Raw genomic sequence first — 26,825 nt, 5'->3', positions numbered from 1 at the left:
CTTAGAAGTTATTGTTTAGGGTTAGTATTATCCCATTTTGAATAAGATAGAAGAACCTTGAAACTACATAAGAGCATTTAATCCCTCCCAGACATTATGCTATAATTGTCATGTGTATTACATTTACATATGTTATAAATCCCACAATGAAGTGTTAGAATTTTTACTTTAAACAAGTCATGTATTTTTAAAACAGTAAGAGAAAAGTAGTCTTTTATATTTACAATTTCTGGTACTCTTCATTCTCTCTGGATATTTGATTTTCTGATATCATTCACCTGGAGAACTTTGGGATTTTTTCTGCCTTAGGTTTGCTGGCACAGACATCCACAATTTTCTTTCATCTGTAAGTTTTTAAATTTATCTTCATTTTTAAAGATCCGTGGCCTGGATGTAGAATTCGGGGTTCACAGTTCTCCCCCAGCTTTTCATCATTCTACTGTCCTCTGTCCGCCACAGTTTCTTATGAAACATTGACTCTTATTGTTTTCCTATGTGTATAGTGTTAGTTTTTTCTCTTTTAAAAATGTTTCCTTATATTTGGTTTTCAGCAGTTTGCCCACGTGCACCTGGATGTAGCTTTCTCTGCATGTAACCTGTTTGGGGTTTTCTTGGCTTCTTCAGTCTGTACATCAGTCTTTGACTCAAACTGGGAAATTGCCAGCCCTTTTTTTTTCCTGCAGTGTTTTCTCTCTCTTTACCTCCTGAAACTTTAGTTCTACAAAATGTTTGCTCTTTTACTAGTGTCCAAAAGACCCTGATGATCTGTTTTTTCTTCTTTGGATTGGATTTTTCATTTTTACTTCCGTAAACATACTTATAAGAACTTTTTTAACATCATTGTGGGCTGATTCCAGCACTTGGGTCAAACTTTCCCTTGAATATAGGTTAGATTTTCCTGTTTGTTCATATGTCAAGTAATTTGAATCTTACAGGATTCACTTTGTGAATGATACTTTGCAGAGATTCTATTTTTTTTGTTCCTTCAAAGAGAATTGATTTGTGTTAACAGGCAGTTAATTTGGCTGAACTTAAACTAAATTTTGACTTTTCTCTGGCAGGTGGCAGTTCCACCAATCTCTTCAGAAAGCTAATATTGAATATGTTCTGTGTGTCATGCAGTAAAATAGAGGACTGTGCTAAAAATAAAATAGACACTGACCCTAACCTCAAGAGACTCACAGTCTAGCTGATAGAGAGAGGAAAGTGGAGAAGTAATCGTGATAGCTTCCCATGTGTCATTGAGGTAATACTTGAAGGCAGTAGGGTTACTGGGGAAGGAGTTGTGAAATGGTTAAAATGCAATTTAAAAATTGTTTTTAAGGCAACCCAGTCCTCCTGAGGTCTGGAGATAGTTCGTTTATTCTATGTCGTGACGATGAGAGATTGGCTGATGAACAACTATGAGTTACGCTGTCATCCTTTTGTTAAGTCTTTGAAGAAAAGGACGTGTTTCAGAATCACAGCAGATTGTGGAGAAGCAGTATCAAAAACAAATGTTTAAATTCTGGACTGCCGTACCAAACAGAAAGAATACTTTATTTTGGGTTAAAAGAAGGTGATTTGATAAAATCTGAGCAGATGACACAAGTGATCATAGATTAGGGAATATTAGATATTGCTGAGATTAAAAAGACCTGTCTGTACTCAAAGTACCACTGTGGGAAGAACGATACTTCAAAAATCATTTACACTCACAGAAAATATATCTTAAAACTCTGTAAGTTTCCGATGTCAAAAATCAAAATATTCTTTCTAATCTGTTTTGGATGTTAGTTGTTCATCTATAAAAATGAATGGGTAATATGACGGTTTTTATTTTGTAAAAACATACATTCCTTAGCAGTAACTTGAGCCTTTCTTTTCTCTTTTTTCCTGTTTTAACAGTGTATCCTATTCAGTACATGTATCTGAAGATTACCCAGGTATGCTTTTTTTTTTCTTTCTGTTTTTATTACAAATACTTGTGTCGTGGTTTCTTTGAATATTTTTTTTTTTCTTTTGGAGATGGAAAATGTATATAAATATATCTGGGAGTGAAGCGTTGGCAGGGGAAGACTTAAAGATCCAGAAAAATTCTGTTGGTTGCCTGTGAGATACATGTCTTACCCTGAGATGCAGTCCAGAATCAAAATAGTTTCCTGATGAAAAATAGTTTACTTGAGCCCATGTATAGCTTCAGCCTATATATATTTTTCTCATTGCAAGTAAAAAAAAAAAAAAGATTCTCTGAACTGGTTCAGTCATTGGCTTTGAAACATCATTTGAATTCTCATAATGTAAAAATAATAGGTAAGGATAGCAGCTAAAATAATAGGTAAAAATAAGAGTAATAGCAAAAAATAGTCCTGTCTTCATTTCTCTAAGTATATGTCTCATTAAACAATTCTGACAATGATCCTATGACATTGTTACCATAGCATCACTTTTTTCTTCGTGAATGATGACACAGCTAGTAAGAGGAAGAGCTGGGTTTTGAACCCAGGAGTCCAGAGTCTATGGACTGTACCACTGGACTAGGCTACGTATCTTGTTTATGTAGTCTCACTGAGTGTCTGTTACTTGAAATATATTACTACGCCCACAAACGCTTCTCCCTAGAAAACAGAATGTAAGACCACTGCAGATCCATTTTTGTATCAGTCAAACAAGGGTTTTTCTTCTAGGCCATGGTCAGTCCTGTTTTCTAGACACATGTAATCTCATCAGAGCCCAAGCTGTGTATGCCAACATTTCAGTCATGACAATTTTCAGATACATAAACAAGATGTTTCTCTTTAGTATTTTCCTCACAAGTGATATCTATAATTTTATCTTGAATAAGAACATAAGTATTGTAGACTTAATGCAGAAAAAAATACAACCTGATTACTTTACCTCAGAGAAAAGAGTATAATGCAAGCATCTATTGTTTATCATATTTTGTGGCAAAGAACAGCAATTTTTTTTTAATGTTTATTTATTTCTGAGACAGAGAGAGACAGAGCATGAGTGGGGAAGGGCAGAGAGAGAGGGAGACACAGAATCCAAAGCAGGCTCCAGGCTCCTAGCTGTACGCACAGAGCCTGATGCGGGGCTCGAACTCACAAACCGTGAGATCATGACCTGAGCCGAAGTCAGTCACTCAACCGACTGAGCCACCCAGGCACCCCACAGAATAGCAAATTTTAACTGCCTGTATTTCATATATGTTTTACTCCAGCATTCTGACTTAATAAAATCAGGTGGTCACCAAACTAACTGTCGTGATCTGTCAGTGTCATAAATTAGAAACCTAATTCCAATTCTTATTCAAATCTAGCCATTTTATTCACATACTCTGCATGATTTGGATCATATTTTTCTGTGTAAAATGACGAGATTGCTATAGGCAACTTTGATGATACATACTTTGAGTACTTTTAAAAATGGTTAGTTCATAAGATAGTATGAAGATGTAAAACTTATTTCTTTAGCATTCATGCTAGTATTTTTTGTGGTTGTTTGCATCATGCATTTAATCTTTTTATAAGATCAGATGTTACATTTAAAAATAATTTTGTAAGTTTCAGTTACTTTGCTATGATCTCCATATATGTTAAGCATATTAGTCTTTAAAACTTTTGTACAGTTTGTTACAAGGGGAATTATTCATTATTAAAGAGATGGCCTTTTTTTTTAATAGTAGTATAAAAAGAGTTCTAAACAGATTTCATTGGAAGAAGGAACACAAGAAGTATTTACAAAGAAAAATTTTTTTGTAGAAGATTTTGTAATCAGCTCTCTCCCTTATGGTATAGGATGTCTTTGATACTGAATGTTTGCTAAGTGTGTTAGGAAAATAAAAGCTCCAGTGTTGTGAATATTATAATTATTGTGCTTCTCATCTGAGGCAGCTCCTAGAGATGTCAGTCATGAGAGGACTTGAAGTCAGAGTGATAGAGGTAATGCCACAAATCAAAGCCACGTTGAAGACAGTAAGTGAATTATTCTGTAGCACAGGAAATAGGGCAGAAGATGCCCTTAGTAATAACGAAGGGAGCCAAATGTTTAGCTCCCTCTTGTGGCCAAGAGGTATCACTGGCTTTTTCTCTCTGTGCGGGAGGTAGCCCCTTTAGGAAATGCAATATACAAAAATTGAAACTTAAAACACTAGTTATCATTTGTGCTTTTTAAAAATAAGTTCCCTTCTTGGAGAAAGTCTGTAGCGAATTTCCACTATAATTTCATTTCTAAAAATAAAAGGAGTGTAAATGAAACACAAGTTTTGGTGTGAGAGAGATTAATGCATTTTGGGGTAGAATTTTGAATTGGCTGATGTAACCAGTACACTGTATACCAAGTATTTTCATACACATAATAGAATAGACTCTAAATGCCAGTCTGTGTATAAGCAGAACAGAGGCTATCGTGACCATTTATAATTGAAGCAATGTGTCAAGAGAGGGTAAAGAGTATTTCCCAAGGACATGCAGATTGGTGGTAAAACCAAGTCTGTAATTTAGTTCTGATTCCTGTCACTTGTATGAAAGAAGCAGTGGGAGTTATTTTTATGGAGTGTTCTTCGTATTACTACATTAAAAAAAAATTCGGGGCGCCTGGGTGGCGCAGTCGGTTAAGCGTCCGACTTCAGCCAGGTCACGATCTCGCGGTCCGTGAGTTCGAGCCCCGCGTCGGGCTCTGGGCTGATGTCTCAGAGCCTGGAGCCTGTTTCCGATTCTGTGTCTCCCTCTCTCTCTGCCCCTCCCCCATTCATGCTCTGTCTCTCTCTGTCCCAAAAATAAATAAACGTTGAAAAAAAAAATTAAAAAAAAAAAATTCAAAGTGTTACTATGACAATATTTTATCCATTTGATTAAATTTTAATCTACATTTATTTGTATTAAAAGTTCAGTTAATACACTTGATTTCTCAGGTAGCTAATATTGCATACAAATTATGTTTGCTCTCCCTTTCCGGTATTCATCCTTGTGTCTTTTCTGCCATTACACTGCTAGAACTTCCAGAATAATTTTTAATGATGATTGTGAAAGTTGGCAGCTTTGTCCTTCTTTTCCAAAATTAGTGAGCGTGTTTCCATCTACTTTCAGAAAACTAGTTTTCTCGTTTTACCAAGTCTTTTTTTTTTTTTTTTTTTTTTTTTTTTTAAGAATGAGTTGTAAGTCTTGATCAAATTCTTGCTTAACATCTATTGAGGTATCACGTACGCTTTCTCCTTTGAACAACAAGGTTGTTTAGCAGGCATCTTAAGGTTGATCTGTAAGAACCGTATGCATCTTGCCATATATTTTGCTGTTAAAGAGTTGGCATTGCTGAAGAAATGCAGCTATTCTTTGGCATTTGCTAGAACATGCCAGCAAATCTCTCTGAGCCTGGCATCTCTTCAGGGATGGTTCTGGGGCAGTTGTTATTTTTCTGCCGTGATTATTGTCTGTTTTGTTTTTCTGTTTCTTAGTCACTTTTAAACATGAAAGCTCACTGTGTTGGTGAAATGTCCCAACTTCTGTAGCAAAAAGTTTTTTATCGTATTTGGCCTGTACATCTGAAAATCTGCCTCTCTGTGGTTATTTCTCCTGTCTCGTACCTATTGTTTTACATTTGTTCTTATCTTTTTCTCCTTTTGGTTTTTCTCCCCCAAAGTTTACTTATTGTAAAAATCAACTCAAACAGATAGCTTTTTATGTTGTTTTTGAAAATTTCTAAGTCTTGATAGTAATTACTATCAGTAATCTTGGTAGTACTTCATTAGTTCCTTCTGCTAATGTTCCTCAGTCTTTTCCCTCCCTACTTTCTCTGGATTATATGGTTGAATGATTAGCTCATCATCTAGCTTTGAAAATTTGGAATTTGCTTTGCCCTGTGGAAATATATGAGCATAATCCTCCAGATTCAGGATTATGGCACTTTGTTTATTTCCTTAGGAACAGATTTATCACTTCATAATTTTAACGTATTAAGTAACCTGTGCCACCTATTGAAATTCATGTCATAGTTTTGTTTTGTGTGAACAAAGAAGGTCTTTATTGAGTATTAAGTATACTTTAAGTAACATGTTCATAAATGCAATGTTAAATGATATGTGGGCTTTTTTAAATGCAGCGAAGAAATAGAGCAACCTTCTGGTTTACTTGTGCTTCCTTATGGAATTTATACTGTAGACAGATTTTTGCTTTTTGAAGGCAAATATATTACAAGTCACAGATAATTGGCTCCACTGGAACAGAACAGCAGAATTTTTTCTCATCAGTTCCCACCTTTAATTAGGAGGCTCACCTACTGGTGGGTGTGAATTTTCTCATCCCTTTTTTATGTTTTACAAGATATTGCAATTGTTGAGTGACAGCTTTTTAATATTAAAAGAAGCGTAGCAAAGAACTGATGTTTGAATTCAGACAGTTTTACCACTTACTTGCCATGTGTAATTTTTTTTGTTTATTTATTTTTGAGAGACAGAGAGAGAGAACAAGAAAGCAGGGGAGAGACAGAGAGAGGGAGACAGGACCTGAAGTGGGGGCTCTGCGTGACAGCAGAGAGCCGATATGGGACTCAAACTCATGAACCACGAGATCAAGACCTGAGCCCAAGTTGGACACTCAACTGACTGTGCCACCCAGCCGCCCCTTAATTACTTAAATAATTTGGGCAAATTGTTTGATTTCTCTTAACTTTGGCTTCCCCATCTTTAAAATAGGGATAATAGTTGATTGGTTTGAAGGTTGATATGAAGTGTATAAATATTATATAATATAACACTCAGGGGAGATACCCAGTTTATATTACAAAGCCAATATAATTATTATTATAATTGTATTATTTTTCTGAAGGTACATAGTAATGAATAATGGAATGACTTGGCTTAAATTATGTTGCCTTTGAAATAGAATGGAAACAATAGTTTCACAGATGCTTTCTCATAGCTCTCTACCCATCTTGCCCCAGTTGTCCATGGAAGTCCCAGTAATGGCTTGCATAGTCTGGTAGGGCAGGGAAGAGAAAATAGTCACATTGTTAACAGCCTTTAATAACGATCTATAGGTCCCTACAAAACTTACACGTTAAGGAACCTAGCTGCCCTCGGAATTTTCGGGGGCAAAAAAAAAAAAAAAAAAAAAAAAAATTTGGCACCTCTGGAGTCAAGTGGGAGAATTCCAGAGAAGGAATTTGAGTTTGAAAACATTCTATTCAGTCACTGACTCATTCTGTTACCTTAAATGCATTCCTTATCCTTTTTATGTCCTACTTTCTCATGTCTAAACAAAGATGATTTTATTATTACAGATGTCAAAATAGTTTGAGGAAGGTTTAGAAATGATTATTTAAAGAACAACGAAAAGAGAAAACAGAATTCATTCATACAGCTGGGATGATCCTCAAAGAGCATCTGCAGACCTTCACTTTAGAACTAAAGCAACCATGGGTTAGTTAAAAGGGATCGATAGCTAGTTGGTAGTTGGGTCTAGATTTTATGTGCTTTGTCTACTGTCCTGTTTTTCACTCGGGTATATATATCTCTTTGATCGGGCCTGTGATGTTGTAATGATGATTTAATAGATATTGGCATGAAACCTGAAAACATTTTGGCTTGGGTAAATTTAGCCAGAAACAGAAATTGAAAGTGTTCAAATGCCTAAACACTAATCAAGATACAAACTGGTAAAAAAAAAAAAAAAAAAAAAAGAAATCTCTTAGAAAATGATGTGTTTGACTGCATAATCCTGTCTTAAAGCATTATGCAACGTGTGTTCATTCATTCAATTAAAATTACATTCTCTTGAATCAAAGCTGACTGCCTTGTAGTGTCAACACCACCTAAGCCATTGGATCCATTAAATTGAGTTATTCACGTCCTTATTTTCATAAACAGAATGCCCTAATTTACTTTCCTCTTAAAGATTTAGTAAAATGCTCCCGTCCATGACACTGAGATACTGCATGATACTGTGTGCACTTTGTGGATTTTTGGGGATCTCCCCTTCTAGGTGGTAGTTAGCTATTACTTTTTTGCTTTAATGCTCACTTTTATTTTTAATACTTCTTTTCTCCATAAGTTTGCTTCAAGGAATACATTATCTACAGGGAAAAACTAATTGAATTGATTCAGTAGCAAATAACTTTGGATCAGTAACCCTCTGAATGAGGGTTTAAGAAATTGAAATACTGGCTTTAATAGAGGGGTTTACTCTTCACCTCAGAGTATGAGGTTATTGACAGAAGAGACTCCAGATAAACGGTCAAAGTCTCAACCAATGTGATGAAACAGTAATTAAAACAAATTTATATTAAACCTGTTTCTTAATCTGTGGTCCCACTTGATAAACACAAAAATCTCACACCCTCCTCGATGCTACTTGAAAGTGAAACAAGGCAAAATTTGTAATTAAAACAAAGTAATGAGGCAAACCTGTTTTGTTTCAAATCTAATCCACATTCCTCTCCTCTCACCTTCCAGAATTATTAGTAAAGCCTTATGTCTATTGAGAGTCTTTGAGACTATGCTGGGAACACATATCACTCTCGACTCACTGCACTCAAGGTCTAAACACAGTGCAGATGTTTCTTTGCAAATAAAGTAGTGACTTTGATATCTATCAGTTAAAGATCGTGTTCTCACTGTACTGACACAATATTATGAAAACTTGGCTCAAGATCTTTTATCGTGTACTCAGCCAGTTGTCAGAATGCTCATTTCCTTTTGCAGAAATTGATAACAGGTTTCTGTTATTTGTTGGGAATATTTTACACTTTTTATATTTTATACAGTGTCAATGAGCGTATTATAGGACCATAATTAATGAATTGGTGAAGCGTTTGGTAACCAACAGCGGTCTCACAGATGCCCAGTAATTGTCAATGAACAAAGTAGAATAAATGGCTGTGTGTTATATTATATACACAAAGATCTGTATTTTTAGGAAAAAATCCCAAATTTATTAAAATATTTTTTTCTGGAGAAAACAAATAATGAATAAAAAAGCTGTGGAATAATTTAATGTTTTCTGTGCATTCAACTTGCTTAGTATTATTTAATGGAATTAATTTATGGAAGAAGAAGAATTGTGAGACTTAATATCATTTAAAAATATACATTAGAGTAATATGGAGGTATGATTTTCAACCAAGGCTTTGGTTCGGTTTTTTTAATGACTTGATATTGAATTTTTTTATTGCACCAAATGTTCTTGTTTTAGCTTTCTCCCATTATCTGCTTCCTGTTTGGGGAACAGTCTCTATCCGCAGTCTGTATTTCTCTAGGAGACACAAGTGTCTTTGAAGACGCCATTTAAAATTAAATCACATGTAAATCTGTGATAAATCACGTCTACTTAATTTTGTCTGAGATTAACCAGAGCAGTAGTATGTGCTTCCTGAGTGATGGAAGCGATGTGGATATAATTTAACTTTTTTTTAATAAAGGGTGTATTTTTTTTTGGTTACCATGCCTTTAATTGTCCATATTTCTTTGCAGATAATACGTATGTGTCAAGTTCAGAAAATGATGAAGACGTATTAGTTACTACGGAGCCAATTCCAATAATTTTCCACCGGATAGCAACAGGTAATAGGAATATACTGTTTTTTTAAACTCTAGATTAATGTTTTCTTGGCTATAGGTAGCTTTATTTATTTATTTTTGTTCTTTTAGCCCATGTAACAGATATTTATCTTTAGCATCTATAAATCTGGTGTCCCATACAAATTTTCTGTCTAACTTGCATTAGTTTGTTTTTCAACAGTTTTTTAAACACATAAATTTACGCTACTTTAAAAAAGCCCTGTTTAAATGCATTGTGTTGATATTCGCTCTTATGAAAATATTCCATGCATAATGACACTGGTAGACAAAATGAATATTTAAAAAGCTTACTTAAGGCAATGTAGACCCCACGAAATACATAAACGAGAGCTGAAGGGGTCTGTATAGTGGCACTTTGGTTTGACCGTATTTTGATGGGCAATGAAAAAATCAGAATAGCTTATATATCATGTAACTTCCTAACATAATATAATTATAAGACATTCCTTAATCTTTTGGCAAAGAGAGAATCACCGGAGGCGTGTTTTTATACTGAAACTTATAAATATTTGATAAATAGCCTGCTGAAAACTAAAGTGATGTTTTATAAATGATGTTTTATAACTTTCTTTCAGAATTAAGGAAGACAAATGACATTAACTGTTGCTTATCCATAAAATCAAAGTTACAGAAGGAAAATGGAGAGGTATGGAGGTTACATTTCGTATTTTATACTTTATTCAAAACAGAATACATTTTAAACTTACCTTGTATTTATAGTTAATATCATTGCTATTTAGGTTAAGACTGTAGGGGCGCCTGGGTGGCTCCGTCGGTTGAACTTCGGACTTCGGCTCAGGTCATGATCTCACGGTCTATGAGTTCGAGCTCTGCATTGGGCTCTTTGCTGACAGCTCGGAGTTGGAGCCTGCTTCGGATTCTGTGTCTCCCTCTCTCTCTGCCCCTCCCCCATTCATGCTCTGTCTCTCTCTGTCTCAAAAATAAATTAACATTTAAAAAAATTAAAAAAAAAAAGACTGCATATAGAGTATGAAGCACAGGCTTGTGGCCAAGAGACTTAAGTATGGGGAAGGGTAGTGACCTAGAATTAACCTTGAGAAGGAAGCTGCCTTTAACAGAAAGAATGTCTGGCTTAAATCTAAATCCAGTGCACACAAAGCTTAACTTATTCTCTGTATTTGGTCAAGTAATGTAGTTGACTGAGGAGCATCTTCTGTAACTTACAGTTCTAACAGCTGCATGTGGAACCCTTACCATTTCATTTGTAAAAGGTGATCTCTTTACCTAAGGTAGCAAAGAGAATGGGTATATAATCTTATTATTAGTGGCCAATGTTAAAACAACATCAACGACAAATTCCTGCTACCCCTTCCTCACCTTTAAAAAATCTGCTAGAATCAGTCAATAAACACTGGGGTGTTAAAAAAACAAGATGAGTGCAACGGGACTGACAATTTTTTGCTTTTCAAACTACGCACCCGGAACAAACCCCCCCCCCCCCGCCCCGCCCCTTAGTATTGTATCGTTCCCTCTACTCTCCTTCATCCACAGTGAGAACCACAGATTTAGCAATACTGGCCCCCAAACCCAAATCTGTTAGCATTTTATAAAACCCAAATTCCCTTTTGTAGGTTTTTCGTTTTCCTTAAGAATTTGAAATTTGGTCTGGAAATTTAGAAACGATTCCAAAATATTGGGTTGATAGATTCCTGTGTCTAATGGGATTTGCCTTTCTCCTAATTATTTTAACAGAGCCGGCCGGGTATGGGAATATCATCATTAGTTACTTTAGGTAAAATTTTACTGTTTGAACTTCAGACACAAAGCATATGTGGTTCCATTAATTAGAAACTCAGACTTCAAGTTCAAGCATATTTAATTAAACATCCTTTTGAAATCTGAAATCTAAAGTAAATAATTTCTGTATGTAGAAAGTTCTCTTCATAATGTAATTCATATTTATTTTCATAATTTGATTTTTATATTATTGGAGTTAGAGTGTCTTTTATTTCATACCATTGTATAGAGTTGGCAGTGGAAGTGAGAACGGTCAGGGATAAATAAATAATGCTGAGGAACTTTTTTTTTTTTTAATGTTTATTTATTTTTGAGGGAGAGGGAGAGAGAGAGAGAGAGAGAGAGACAGAGCATGAATGGGGTAGGGGCAGAGAGAGAGACACACACACAGAATCCAAAGCAGGCTCCGGGCTCTGAGCTGTCAGCACAGGGCCCGATGCACGGCTCGAACTTGAAAACCACGAGATCACGACCCGATGCAAACTCTGAGTCTTAACTGACTGAGCCACCCAGTCGCCCCAGTGCTGAGGAACTTTTTAATAAACAATTGAATCAGTATGAACTCAGAAACTACGAGATCATGACCTGAGCCGAACTCTGAGTCTTAACTGACAGAGCCACCCGGGCGTCCCAATGCTGAGGAACTTTTTAATAAACAATTGAATCAGTATGAACTTGTCAGATGTTTTTATCAGAACAAAACCAAAGTTGTAGTTGATGACACGTAGTTTTATGTAAACATCAAATAGTAAATTGTACAACTCAAAATCAATGAAATAGAACTTTTAAAAAAGATGTACAATAGAGCTTACTACACTGACAAAACTGTCTCTTACTGCCTTTTGTTTTTGGCTTGTACTACACCACACACGTTTTTTATATAAAATCCATGTGATAAGCAAGCACAAGACCTATCTATTATGGCCACTTGGTACTTTCTTTTCAAAAGAAGGTAAGCTAATCTGACCATTAAAATTCTTTTCTTAATCTGTTATTTAAGGAGTCAAGACAAAATAGTACAGTGGAAGAAGATTCTGAAGGTGATAATGATTCGGAAGAATTTTATTATGGAGGACAGGTAAGCACATCAGACTCGTCAAATACCCACTCACAGAGTTCGCAGTAGCCCTTACGCCCTAGTGGAAATCTGTGCTTGTGATCTGAGAGACCTGTGTGTTAGTTCTGGAGCTAACTTGGAAACCTATATAATTCCTCCGTTTCTCATTTCTACATATTTTCAGAAATCAAGGTTACTTTTGCAACTCTTTGACTGTAATCACTCACACTGAAGTTGTCTTGCTTCATCACTGAGATTTTGCAGGCAGCAGCATTGTATCATATAATAAAAGTTTTTTGACTTTTATATTTCTTAAGCATATTGGGCTCAGTCATTATTTTGAAATGATGACACTTCTAACAAAAGCATGGATGGATGGTTAGTTTTAAATAGAAGATGATTAACCTTTATCAATGTTGATGGTCCCTCATTACCGAGCATCCTTAATGTTTGTATTCATTGTCTTTTCCTCTTACACTGTTGTAAAGTGTTTGTTGAAAAATGTTGATGAAGAAACATCATAATTTATATATATATATGAGAATGGCATAGCCGCATATATAAAAGAATTCACTATTTTTCCAGGATCATGTTAAAATTTTAAACCGTGGAGTTGATTTTAGGATTTGGCTATATAAGGCATCTTGTTCGTTTCTGTAAACTTTTTTAAAAAATTATTTTTAAGTTTATTTATTTTGAGAGAGAGAGAGAGAGAGAGAGATTGAGCTAGTGGGGGAAGGGCAGAGAGAGAGGGAGAGCGAGAATCCCAAGCAGGCTCCATCTCACAAACCATGAGATAATGACCTGAGCCAAAACCAGGGGTCAGACCCTTAACTGACTGAGCCACCCAGGTGCTCCATGTTTCTGTAAATTCCTTAATCAAAAAGCTTTGTTATGTTTGTTTGTTTTTTTTTAATTTAAAAAAAAGTGTTTTTTTAATGTTTATTCATTTTTTAAGAGAGAGAGAGAGAGAGCTCTCTTGTGAGCAGGGGAGGGGCAGAGAGAGAGGGAGACACAGAATTTGAAGCAGGCTCCAGGCTCCGAGCTGTCAGCACAGAGCCTGATGCGGGACTCGAACCTATGAATTGTGAGATCATGACCTGAGCCGAAATTGGACACTTAATTGACTGAGCCACCCTGGCACCCCTTGATCAAATAGCTTTGTAACTTGGATAGTATAATGGGAAGGTAGTATGTTAGAGTGGTGTTTTAAAGCCAAATTTATTATTGTGTAAAAGAATGCAAGTCAGTTGACTTTTCTGGAATCAAAAAACCAGTAATTTATCAATGGAGCATAAACAAGGCTGCAGAGGCGTGAACATATACATACAACTGGGCTTCTTCTCTCCAAGAATGCCCATCCAGCAATGGGATACTTTTCCTAATGATTCTCTAACCAGTGTTGCACTTCAACATTATGCAAAATAATCCTTCCAGTTTGGATTTTTGTTTACACAGCTAGTATTTGCAGAGGGGAAGTAAATGCTTTTTCTCAGTATAGATATTCAGTCTAGAAGTTTTCAGATTATCTGCTAGCCACTACTTGGTTCTTTTTAACATTGATCTTTTCCCCATATCAAGGTAGTCTAATTTTCCTTTCAAGCATAGTAAGTTATACTAGACATAGGTGAACCTATGAACTTTAGCGAATATACTGCAGTATTCTCTGTATTTTTCAGTGAGAAATGTCTATGGCACAACCTGCAGGGTAACACCTGTCCAAGAGATGGTTTGTATTTGATTCTTTTGATTCTCTTCACCATCCCTAAGTCATTTCTAAACCATCCCTTTCCATCAGGTGAACTATGACGGGGAACTGCACAAGCACCCACAGCTTGAAGCTGATTTGTCAGCAGTGAGAGAGATATATGGGCCACATGCAGTTTCTCTCAGGTAAATAAATACCTCTCATGAATAAAAATCGAAACAATTTGGTAAGCCAGTCATTGGGATTTTTCTGTTGCGTTGTTTAAGTGGAAGTATTCTTGGGCTTAATTATATATGAAAGTTCTGAGGACATTCTGCTGTGTTTTTACTTACACAAGATAGTATGTTTATGGCTGTAAGGAGTTTTGTTTTGTTTTGTTTTGGGTACATGTGGTTTAAGGGTACATTGATGCATTAAAAAATTAGTTAATTTGGAGAGTTAGTTCGATAAAATATCAGTCTTAAATAGCGTCGTAATCAAATCCTGTAATAGATTTAGCCAGCTGGGTCTGTGCTGTTAATCATAAATCAAGGGCACATGCACGTGAACAATAAAAGTCAATAATGCATTAACCACTGAGGTCCAGAGATCACACTGTGATGTGACCTGACCCCAAAAAAAGAAAGGAAAAAAGGGACATAAATTTGCAGAGTGTTTGTTTGAATGATAATGTAGTTTATCTTTCGGTTACTTAATATATAATTTGGTGATAAATTTTGGACCATTATTTATTGCTTTTAATTATTCAGAAGACCCCACTATCCTTACTTTTTTTTTTTTCTCCTTCATTTAAAAAAGAAACTCTTTCCTGCCACTATCTTAGTTTCCCTCCATGAATCAGATCAGATTATTTCAGATTCTTTCTCTTTGCCTAAAGAGCAGCCTTCTACGTGCAGTGGAATTCCAGAGCCCTATCCCAGCCTGCCCTGGGTTCCCACCTTGCCCACCCAAACCACAAATGTCCCCGTCCTCCAGTTCTCTGTGATCCCGCTTGACCCTGGGAATTTATCTGGACTTGTTTCTTACCAAGAGGTGCTTCACTCTCAACCCCACTGCTGTTGTTATTCAAGCCACAGTCCAAAGGCCACCTACTCCTTGAGCCTTCTTTGAATCTCCACTGCAGGTTAGTTGTTCTGTCCTTCAGACTCCCATCACATTTGGCTCTATCCTCATTTATTATACTTCTCATATCCTGTCATTACTGCTTTACTTCCCCTCCTCATCCTAACTTATGTGACTGCTGGCACAGTGCAGTTGGTTTTTAAAGTTTATTTATTTTGAGAGAGAGAGTGTATGCGCCGGTGCATGGGAGGTGGGGTGGGGGGAGAGAATCCCAAGCAGGCTCCTTGCTGTCGGCTCCGAGTTTGGCCCAGGGCTCGATCCCACAAACCGTGAAGTCATGACCTGAGCCGAAACCAAGAGTCAGACACTCAACTGACTAAGCCACCCAGGTGCCCCTGGGACAGTGCACTTTTTGTTGTTCGCTTTATTTTGTTTTGTTTTGGTTTTTAACCATGCTTGTATTTTGGTACTTAATGTAGCACAGGGGACTATGTGAAATATGGGCTGATGGATTCTTGATCGGTTCCAGTGACATCCATGAAAGACGTTCACATTATCTGGTTGCATTCTCTTCCATGGACATACCCAGATTTTGAGAGAGCAAACAAATACTTTGTTGCAAAGTACCACACAACTAAAATTTATAATTGTCAAGTGTTTCATTTTAACTTCAGAAACAAACTCACCACCACCTGCAGCCTAAATAAGCTGGGGTTGTATGCACAGATCCACTCTTTCCCACTCCCAGAGCTCTGATAGGTTGCAGTTGAGTGAGAATGATTGGGATTATATTTGGAAAAGCAAATATTTGCAATTTTCCAGGTTTTAGCAAATGAGCTGCAATTATATCTCAGTTGATCTCTGCTATGGCTCCAGGCTAGGGAATGTGGATATTCAGTAAGTGTGTTAGAACGAATAAATGAAGAAGGCATTAGGGATTTAATCAAAAAATAATCCAAAACAATGACTAATTTTCTAACTTGAGTCAGAATTTGCTTAACAGCTTAAAACTTTGATCACAGTGATTTAATCCCCTCCCCCACTAAAAAAATGGATACAATTAATCATAGAATACAACATGCAATTCGATTTCTTTTCATTTGAAATACGTATTTTGGGGGAGGATTACCTTAGCACATGTTGATTGCTCATATAGTGAAGGATTTTTTAAATACATATTTCCATGCTGTCTAAGCTCTAACTATACTGTTATGTGTGTGTGTGTGTATGTGTATGTATATATATATATATATATATGAATTTGTTTGTTTCTTCAGCAAGAATTTATTAAGTACCAATGATCATCTCTATTAGTATTTTCCATTATTAATAAAATTATTGATAATTTATCAACTCTTGAAATTGGATAAATATTTGGAATTTCATTCAAATGAAATATCTAAAGTCACAGAGTTTGATTTTGTTTCCCTCTTCCGTATTTCACTTACAAGTTTTGATTCAATTTGAATCTTCATGAATATAAGCCATGTTCCTGCCTGCTGTAGATTTACTCTACCTACAGAGGATGTTTCCCGAATATATAACCTCCCAGAGGCCTCATGGTATAAAGTATGAATCACAGCAGGACTAGTCTGATTTACTTGAAATAAACACGAATGAATTTACTGTGTAGGGCACATGGCAAAGGCAGTAGTTAGGCATAAGGTCCTGGAATCTTCTTCCTTGCAAAGTTCTTAGTCTGTTGAAAACAGACTGTTCTAATTAGCTGTTCTTTTACTTAATTGAGGTTTATAAGAACTTAATGGAGTTTGAAGAACAAAAGTACCTCTATATACATAATAGGCTATTTGGTGTCATTTTTTTTTTATGTGACACCTAATGAGAAAGGCAGCTAACCACATCTAAGTTCTCTTCAAGAGATGGAAATAACTAGGATTGCTTCACTTGAGACAAAACCTCTTAAAGTCAGTTGAAGGAGGATATAGAAACAGAAACTAATGACCAGTTTATTACTTAAGTAAGTAATTTCTGCTGTACATGGCCATATCATTCAAAAGCAGAATCCTGGCTATATCAAACTGTGATTCTAACCATTGGTGACAATTCCAATCCATAGGCTCTTGTATTGGAAGTGAGTTAGGTCTCTGGGAAAAGCACGAAAACCTATTAGTTTATCAGCCTGAATGAACATGTCTCATCTTGAATAATTCAGCAAAATGAAGATATATTTATGTTTTTCATTATAAATTTTCTCCTATAGTCCTGTATTTACAAAAAAAAAAAAAGGATTTGATCAGTGCCATCTAAAAACACTTTGAGATTAATATTTTTAGAAAGGTGAAGCGAATTACAAGTCACAAAATTCTCATTTAGTCAGGAATGAAATGATTCTGACAATTTGCTTAGGGCGCTTCAGACTTCCAGCCCCTGTGAAATAACCTTTGCTTTATAATTATACCATCTTCTGCTTTAAAAGGTGAAGCCACAGGAGTAATATAAAGCCTTTTAAAAATAAAATCTTTTGATTGTGCCTGATGCTTAATGAAGGTTGGAAGATTGCAAGACTGTGACTCTTCTGTGTTTTGATTACTTTCTGGGGATGGACTGTTGTAACAGGGCCTTTGGGAATTGAGCTTCTAGAGGACAGGGCATTCTGAGGAGTTTTTAAGGTTTGAGGTGATGACACTACAGTATTCAGGCTCACATGCCTCCTTAAGGGAAAAAGAGGGAGACAGAGAAAGGAGAGGAGAGGGGGAGGGAAGGGGAAAAAACCCCACATAAATTGGTACAGACCACTTTCTCTGGGTTTATGTATTTCCATTTGTAGTGACCAGTAAGACCACTTACTGATCTGGTTCCTGCCCTCCGGCATATGGCAGAATTTTATTTCCCTGCCCCTTTTAATACTATGTGTGGGCACAGCTAGTTTTGGCTAGTGAAGTGTGAGCAGAGGTACCAAAGCAGGGTTTCCTGTTTCCCCCCTGACTCCATCACTCCGGGCTCCTTGGTGACCACAGTGAAGTAGCATCTCTTCTCCGCCCTCTGGTTCCATAGTAACTATGTAGTGTGAGTGAGATACAAATCTTTTTTTGCATTAAACCACTGCCATTTGAAGAAGTTTGTTACTACAACATACTTAACCTACGTTGAAGTACGTCATTCATCAAAAGGTCTGGTGTGGACGTTTGCAGTGTCCTTTCCAGAATGTTAATTCTCCCAGCCCCACCTCTAGAGCCTTCAGAAAAATGGTCTGACTGAAAAGCAGGGAAAGTGATGACAGGAGGCACATAGAAGAAACAAAGAGGAGAGTATTTTCCAAAAACGCTGGCCATAATCTAGATGAAAAGCTTCAGAATGTCACCTCCCAGACAGTCACTTGTACTTTCTTCAAGCAAAACCAAGATTTTTTTAAGCTGAGGGGGAGTTGTAGCAACTGTAACCTCTTACACACTATCACTTTATATGGGCTTCCTTTTTTAATCTGGAGCTAGTTTTTAAATTCTCTCAGTCCTGTTGCCTTTTAGAGAAACTTCAGAACACTTTGGATACAATCTTGCAAATGCTTTCATCTGCCAAGATTTCTTTCTGACTACTGAGTTTGCATATTTCTTGGCCCATTCACAAACATCTCTCCCACACTGAGCAAAAAACACACATTGAGTAGGCATGCGGAGACAGACATGCAAGCTGTTGAGTTTCAGATGTCATAAGAAGGTGTATGTTTCTTCACAAAATATTTTCTTCTCAAAATATAACTGACCAGTCATTGGCTACAAGAATTAACTAAATAGTGATAGAGTTTTATTTCCCAAGGACCTGTGGTGAAGTTTCGTGTATGCATGTGTACATGTAATTCCCTTGACAGCTAATAAGGGAAGGCTAAGATATCTAGAATATATTTTTATAACCTGCACAATCACTAATTTTGATCAAATAGTATTATAAAGCATCACGACAGTATAATGAATAAGCTATATATAGTTTTACAGAGAATGAAGGACCAGCATAGACGGTCTGACATTTAATATATTGATTATGTAATGTATGTTGTATCTCATTAAAAAGGATGCTGTCTTGGTTAGTTCCATTAAAAAATAAAAGGACGAATTGCCAAGATTTCATGTAGTGCCCTCAAAAGTACACATTCATAGAAAAATATATTTCATACATATGTTCTTAAATGAACTGTCATGTGTTAAGTACCTAATATCAAATGACCAGATTTCTGCCCAAAGAGTAGCTCAGAGGTCTGAAAAAAATTGTGGAATAGTCCTTTCTCAGCTCCAGGGTGTAACAACTACATCAGATCATTTCTGTGTTGTTCCCCTTATCTTGAAAAAGTATTCAGGTTCAATTTGATGTGATCTTTTCACAGTGAATAAATATAGGCAGTGCATGAAATTATTTTGAGTTATTATAAACCCAATACAGCATTCAGAACACAATCAGATATCTGGCTTCACAATTCAAGTTGCATTCATATTTCAGGCTTTTGACTTGATTCTGCATTTGCTATTCATGAGATCCGGGGCAACTGAAAGTTATTCAGATATAGAAGCAATCCTGATGACTGGGTCGCTGCATCTGGACAAACTGTAATCACGCTTTGTCATCTCACAGCGGGAAATGTGAAATTACTGGCATTATATAAAGAGGGCATCACAACGGAAATTGGTTTGCATATATGCAGAGCTGTTGTGAATTCTCTGAAGTGTGGCATAAAAACAAAAAGTGTAACTATTTACAGATCTACACCTGCAGAATCCACTTAATTGCAAACCTTTAATGCCTCTGCCTCCTTAGAATTCTGTATTTGTGCTCTGTGGTGGTGAGGGAAAGCACTTGTAAACCTTTATTTCCTTCTTTTTGTTGTTGTTGAAATAAATTGATAGTATTAGACATTGGGAAGATACTAACCACAAAAGTATGGAAGAAATCATATAAAGAATATTTTAAAATTCACATATTAAATGTTTTAAAAGAATACATGCCACTGTCTCATCATAACTGTGTGATAAATTCTGCTGAAGTCTGGAAACTCTGAAGAAAGCAGCTGTGGGTAAGGTTCTTCCTGGTGTTTGTTGTCTGTGATTCCCTTCTCTGCCTCTGAGTGCACCAGAGTCTTACCATTGTAACTAAATCCAGACAGAAGTTATTCTCCCTTGTGAAGATGGCAATGACGAGAGGAAACAAATGCCTGGTGATGATGAGGATGTGGGAAATGGTCACTGTGATAACCTGCTGTGATTGCAGATGGCCATAACTTTTTAAAATAGTAATTAAATAACATATACAGTTAGTGTGTATAGTACTAAAAAACACATATACTTAACAGATATAGTTAAATAACATATAGTTAGTATGTTAAATAACATACATAGTTATATATATATAGTTATATATATATATATTGTTATACATAGTGTATGTATATATAATTGCATAGTTTTCTATGCAATTGTATTCTGTTTTCCATTCTATTCTATATAGTTATTATATATATAGTTCTATTTGAATATACTTCTATTATTTATTTCACCCAGTAATTCTAGAAATTATTCTATGAGAAGACAGACGCACATAGATTTTTATCTAGAGACTTTTTTTATCCATATTTATAGTGTAAAAAACATCAACAGTAACCGAATAATTGTATAATTGTTTTATTATACAATTGTATTTATACAAATACAACCATTTTTTTTTATAATTTTGAAGAGGATTTTATCATATAGAAAAACACTCATTTTAGAAGAAGTGATAGAGAAGGACAAAAATTTTTGTATACCACATTATCCTTGTACATATATTTCCATATATATCTTTATGGAATGAGATGTAAAAATAACTGTCTCTGAGTCGTAGTATGACACATTGTTTTTTGTTTGTTTTTCTGTTTCTGACATTTTATGAAATGAGCCTATACTACCTTTATAATCAGAAAAAATAGATATGTTTTTAGAAAACATAACATTTTTTACAAAATAAGTTTTACCCACAATCTATAGTTAACATGTAAATACTTTTTTTCTTTTCTTTTTTCTTTTTTTTTTTTTTTTTTTTTTTTTTACTTTTTTGGTATTTCTATTTTACTTAAAAAACATTTTTTCATTTTGATGTATTTTTGGTAATCTGCTTGCTCCAAATAGTCCATTTTGGAACATTTCCCTCAGGGTAGTAAATATTTTTATATCAACTTCTTGAATATTGGGTAAAAAAATTGTTTTAATCATACCAGTGTGCTATAGTTTATTTCTTTCCTTATTATTCAATATTCATTTCTTTCCCCAATTTCTGCACCTAACAAATATCCTCCTGGGCAAAGGTTCCCACATATTTGTTACAATTTTCACCCCACTTAAACATCTATTGAACATCATTAATAATTGATCCTCATCATTACATTTAGTGGTTCTTCCTTTTAACTTACCTAACAAAAGGTACTGGACTTTTATGTTTATGAATAATTTGCTGACGTTTAGGGTCCGCAAATTATGACCACTGGGTCAAGGGTCCTGTTTTTGAATAGCCTACGAGCCATAGATAGTGTTTGCTTTTTAAAAGGTTTAAAGAGGGGCGCCTGGGTGGCGCAGTCGGTTAAGCGTCCGACTTCAGCCAGGTCACGATCTCGCGGTCCGTGAGTTCGAGCCCCGCATCGGGCTCTGGGCTGATGGCTCAGAGCCTGGAGCCTGCTTCCCATTCTGTGTCTCCCTCTCTCTCTGCCCCTCCCCCGTTCATGCTCTGTCTCTCTCTGTCCCAAAAATAAATAAACATTGAAAAAAAATTAAAAAAAAAAAATAAAAGGTTTAAAGAACAAAAACAAAGAGGAATATGTGACAGAGACCAGAAAAGGCCTGAAAACTAAAATACTGTTATGACCTTTGCACAGAAACTTTACTGACTCCTGAACCAGAGGCATTAAAGAGATGGTTTATTTCCTTGGTCCTTATTCTTTTTAAAAAAAAAATTTTTTTAATGTTTATTTATTTTTGAGACAGAGAGAGACAGAGCATGAACAGGGGAGGGGCAGAGAGAGAGAGAGACACAGAATCTGAAATGGGCTCCAGGCTCTGAGCTGTCAGCACAGAGCCCGACGTGGGGCTGGAACTCACAGACCATGAGATCATGACCTGAGCCGAAGTCGGACGCTTAACCAACTGAGCCACCCAGGCGTCCCTCCTTGGTCCTTATTCTTGCCATAGTGTCTGTGTAATTTCATAAATAAAAGGGTAGATCTTTGTATCTAAGTGTGCATGTCAAATCATGTCCTAATTTGCATAAGGTTATATTCTTATCCTTTATGAATAACACAGATGTTTTGATCCATGCAGTGTTTTTGAAAAATTAATTCCTATGTGAATCATTTTTATCCCTTTTGTTCTTTATGTAATCTAAAAATATTATATGAAAGAACAAAAAGTATAATTTCATAAACAATGAAAACGTGGTCAGGGTTTTGATATATTTTTAAGGGGGCAAAGGAGAAACTACAGAGGCTAAGTTTTTATATTGTAATCTGCTGCTTTTTGTGTGTCACAGACATCAAACATCACAAACCCCTTTGATTCCTTTATCCGTCAAATTACAAAAAAAATTTAATCATTAAAGATGTCTTCTCTGAACCCCATACAAGTGCCACAGTTGTGTATTATGTTAGCTTTACTTGAATATATAATACACAGAAATTGTCATTGAGTACTTACTATGTGCCAGATACTATACACAGCTTTGAAATTGGACATGAATTCAATGCCTGACTTCCCCACTGACTCCTTATCTGCTCCTTGGTATCTGATTTCAAGACTCTAAACCTCAATTTCTTCATTTACCAATGAGGATAATAATCGTATCCTTGTCATAAGGCTTTGAGGACCTAATGAGAACATCCATTAATAATTGACTTGGTTTCCAACAGAGTGATAGTGTATTGAATATTGAACTGATTGATCACCTGCATAAATAAATAGAATATATGTGTTTAAACCTTGGCTATCTACAAAGTGATGATGGGTAAGTTAGGGACTCAGTTAATGCATATAGGAGTTAGAGGTGGTAGGTAGTATCTGTAGTGCGCTATGATCACATGTAGGTAAAATCCTTAGGTTAATTTCTGGCACATAAGTGCTTAACGTTTATCATTTCAGTTATCTGTATAATTCTATCCCGCACTGTGTATAACCTTTGTGACTTTGTAATTTTGTAAAAATATAAAAAATACAGATACGTGTATAGAGAATATGGAAAAGCTATTGTTTTTATACATTCTTTAATTAACTTTAAAAAAACTCTGCTGGTTTCCGCACTACCTGGGCTGGAGAAAAGGTAGTTTTCAGAATGTCTTCGTGTGACACATACTATTGTTACTTGCTTTCATTTTGATGTATCAGACTTTTAGAGCTGCCTGTCAGAACGTAATGATATTTAAGTGGCAGAACACCTGGGTCCGTTTCAGAACCACTGATGTTTAGCATGGAAGGAAAAAATTGTGGACACGCTGTTGTGACAGTAAATTATTTCCCCACCCCTTCAGAAACTCCTTTTTGAAGTGCCTTCGAAGCAGCTCTTCAGAGAGCACAATGAAAACCAAGTGGTCATATGAGAAGATTGCTTAATTTGCCACAGAGAAATGGGGATGTTTGAATTTATGAAGCAAACAATTCTTGAATTTATGTATGCAAGTGTTTGTACATATAAATAGAAAGATGTCTAGATGGTATAGTCACAGAAGACAGCAGTCCCAATCCATGGAGTTAGTTAATTCATGTCCCTGGTCACTTCTGAGCTGTTGGCAGAGATGAAGGATATGAGTTCTTAATTGAATTTTTGACTTAACCTTGCACACATTATCTTTTAAGGACAAGGTAAAAATTAGTGTGAATCTTTGCTTTCAGGGAATATGGAGCCATTGATGATGTAGATATTGACCTGCATATTGATGTTAGCTTTCTTGACGTAAGTATCACTTTATACAATATGATTGGTACATTTAAACACTTATTTTTACTGTCTGGAAGAAATTTAATATTTGTTTCTCTTATTAGTTACATACTGATTTTGTTAAAGTGATTATAAAGAAATACTATGGCTGAAGAAACAGGTTTGGCATACACATAAATAAATAAATAAATAAATAAATAAATAAATAAATAAATAAATAAATGAATGAATGAATATGTTTTATATAGATATAAATACATACATATATATTTCATTGTTTCTTTTAATATATTCTGAAACTTATGGGCTCTTATTATAATATTTCATTATATCTTAAATTTTCACTTTGATTTTCAAATGTAGGAGGCAAAAATTAAGAATACTTTGACTTTCTTTTCCAAACCAATAGGTTTTGAGGTAATTTGTGAGCCTTAAGATTTATGTATTTCTTCAAAATAAATCAAGATTTTTTTTCATTTTGGGAAAACAATTAAGAATTTTAAAAGATGACTAATTCGTCTTTTGACATATTTGCACAGGAGGAGATTGCTGTGGCTTGGGAAGTAATTCGAACAGAACCTATAATTGTCCGACTACACTGTTCACTTACACAGTATTTAAATGGTCCAGGTTAGTTTTCCTTCTATGTATTATTTTAAATATGAATTAATTGTGCATTAAGCAAAATGTTCATCTGGTAATTATGAACATAATTGGCAGCTATCTTGATAATGGTATTTAAGTATACTTGCATCCTGACAAAGGTGGTTTATTGCTTTTGTAATTTAATGGAAACAGAAACATGTAACGTTTTAGTTTTAGATTTCAGAAGTTGACAAGTTGCTGTGAAACAAACAGTAAAACCTAAAAGAGAACTTTGCATACAAGCTCAGTAAGTGTATTTTGGATTGCTCTTAGATTTAATTATTTTTGCCCCTGATTCTGAGATTTAATTTTAATGTTTACTTATCCCACCTCTGATTACTGATGAATTTAGTATAACTATAAATATAACCTACTTCTATTTTTGAAAATAGAGATCTTAGTAATATTTTTGTTTTCCATTATCTTTTTTTAAATTTTTTTTAATGTTTATTTTTGAGAGAGAGAGAGAGAGAGAGGCCAAGCATGAGCAGGGGAGGGGCACACACACACACACACACACACACACACACACACAGAATCAGAAGCAGCCTCTAACCTCTGAGCTGTCAGCACAGAGCCCACCATGGGGCTTGAACCCATGAACCGTGAGATCATGACTTGAGCCAAAGTCAGACACCTAACCACCCAGGCGCCTCTGTTTTCCACTGTCTTAAGGGATGATTTTGTTCTTTCTCAAGTGATAACTATTTACAACAAGGGATGCTGTTATTAAATCTTGACAAGACTTACTAGATTAAGATATATTTCCCATGCAAATACACATACCTGTGCATGTATTCAGATGGGCGTGCACGTGTCTACACATGCATACACACACATACACTGTATCTACTCGTGTCTTCCAGTTATATACTGCCGCACAACAAACCACTCCAAAACTTAGTGGCTTAAAACAATTTACTGTCTCTCTCTGTTGTTTGAACTCAACTGGAGTCCCCCATGCTTTTGAAGTCAGATGGTAGGTGGAGCATATATCCGTTGAAAGGCTCTGCTGGGTTGGATGCCCAAGATGCTGGACTTTGAGATATCTAGTAATTGATGCATGTATCATCTTGGATATCAGCTGGGGCCTCTTGACTTGAGTGTTGACCTTGCATCCACATGGCTTCTTCATGTGGTTTAGGCTTCTTGTAGCATGATGATTGGCCGTTGTCCAAAAGCAAATGTTCCCAGAGACAGGATGCGGATGTTACCTGGAAAGAAGCACAGTGAATCTTCCACTGGATTGTATTGATCAAAGCAGTTGAAAACACACCTAGAATCACTTCTTAAAGTCATGGCCATCTTCACGTGTACTTTACTGTGATGTTGGCACGTTTTCCTTAGGCGTATTAAAGAACTTATATCTACTGTTAGTTCTTACATAAGAAAAATATCTGACCTTTCAAGTTGATGAATATATAGGAAGGTCTCTCATTTTGAAAAAGTTTCTGTTGAGTCAGTTCTTTTCTATTTTTGCATAATGAGACAATGATTTCTACTTCAGTAGTCAACGCTTCATGTAAATAACATGACATGATTTAACACCAGGCAAAGACAAATAGATGTTACATATTTTTATTGTGATTATTTAAAAATGTATAAAAATGTAATAAGGAAGAAAAGGAATTACTCATAATTCCTCTATACTGAGAACACTGTAAATAGTTTGGTGTTTCTCTTTTCTGTGCACACATGGTTTGTTTTCATAAAGTTAACATTGAATTGTAGAATTACGCACCTTAATGTAGTGTCATGAAACTGTCTTCAACTCATTGAATTTCTAAAATAGAATAATTTGTAATCTCTGCATAATATTCCACCTTCCAGGTGTATGTGTTTTTGCGGTTTTCCTAGATACTCTGCTGTATGGCTGTTTTTTTCTTTCTTTAGGGATTTGATACGTGGCCACTCGATTTTATTCTGATGGGGATTAGAAGAAAAAGAAACTCTCATGTCTGACCTTTTTTTTTTTTTTTTTTAATTATCAGAGTTAGAAACAAAATTGGGTCAGTTCATCTCTGCTCACCCTATTCCGTCTGTGTGAGATGAAAATGTGGCATACTTTTATGTAATCTTACCAGTGTTACTCAATTTTTAAATATAATCTTGAATTTTAGGCAGAGATTTTTCCTTCTCAGTAT

The 26,825-nt window shown here is 35.5% G+C and overlaps 1 protein-coding gene across 2 annotated transcripts in view; it reads left to right on the top strand.

The window, feature by feature from the left end:
- The window catches only part of PARP8 (poly(ADP-ribose) polymerase family member 8), a 180,129-nt gene that overhangs the window by 95,541 nt on the left and 57,763 nt on the right, over positions 1-26,825 (top strand). For both annotated transcript variants that reach the window (XM_030330120.1, XM_030330124.1), the window contains exons 4-10: positions 1,888-1,925; positions 9,446-9,535; positions 10,129-10,199; positions 12,312-12,389; positions 14,167-14,261; positions 23,991-24,051; positions 24,576-24,666. In XM_030330120.1, coding sequence (XP_030185980.1) covers positions 1,888-1,925; positions 9,446-9,535; positions 10,129-10,199; positions 12,312-12,389; positions 14,167-14,261; positions 23,991-24,051; positions 24,576-24,666 — 524 coding nt within the window. The remainder of the gene's footprint in view (positions 1-1,887; positions 1,926-9,445; positions 9,536-10,128; positions 10,200-12,311; positions 12,390-14,166; positions 14,262-23,990; positions 24,052-24,575; positions 24,667-26,825) is intronic.

The sequence above is a fragment of the Lynx canadensis genome, chromosome A1 (genome assembly GCF_007474595.2).
Source record: "Lynx canadensis isolate LIC74 chromosome A1, mLynCan4.pri.v2, whole genome shotgun sequence".
NCBI lineage: Eukaryota > Metazoa > Chordata > Mammalia > Carnivora > Felidae > Lynx > Lynx canadensis.
Note: the sequence above shows the minus strand (reverse complement) of the source record. Positions and strands in the feature narration are given on the sequence as shown.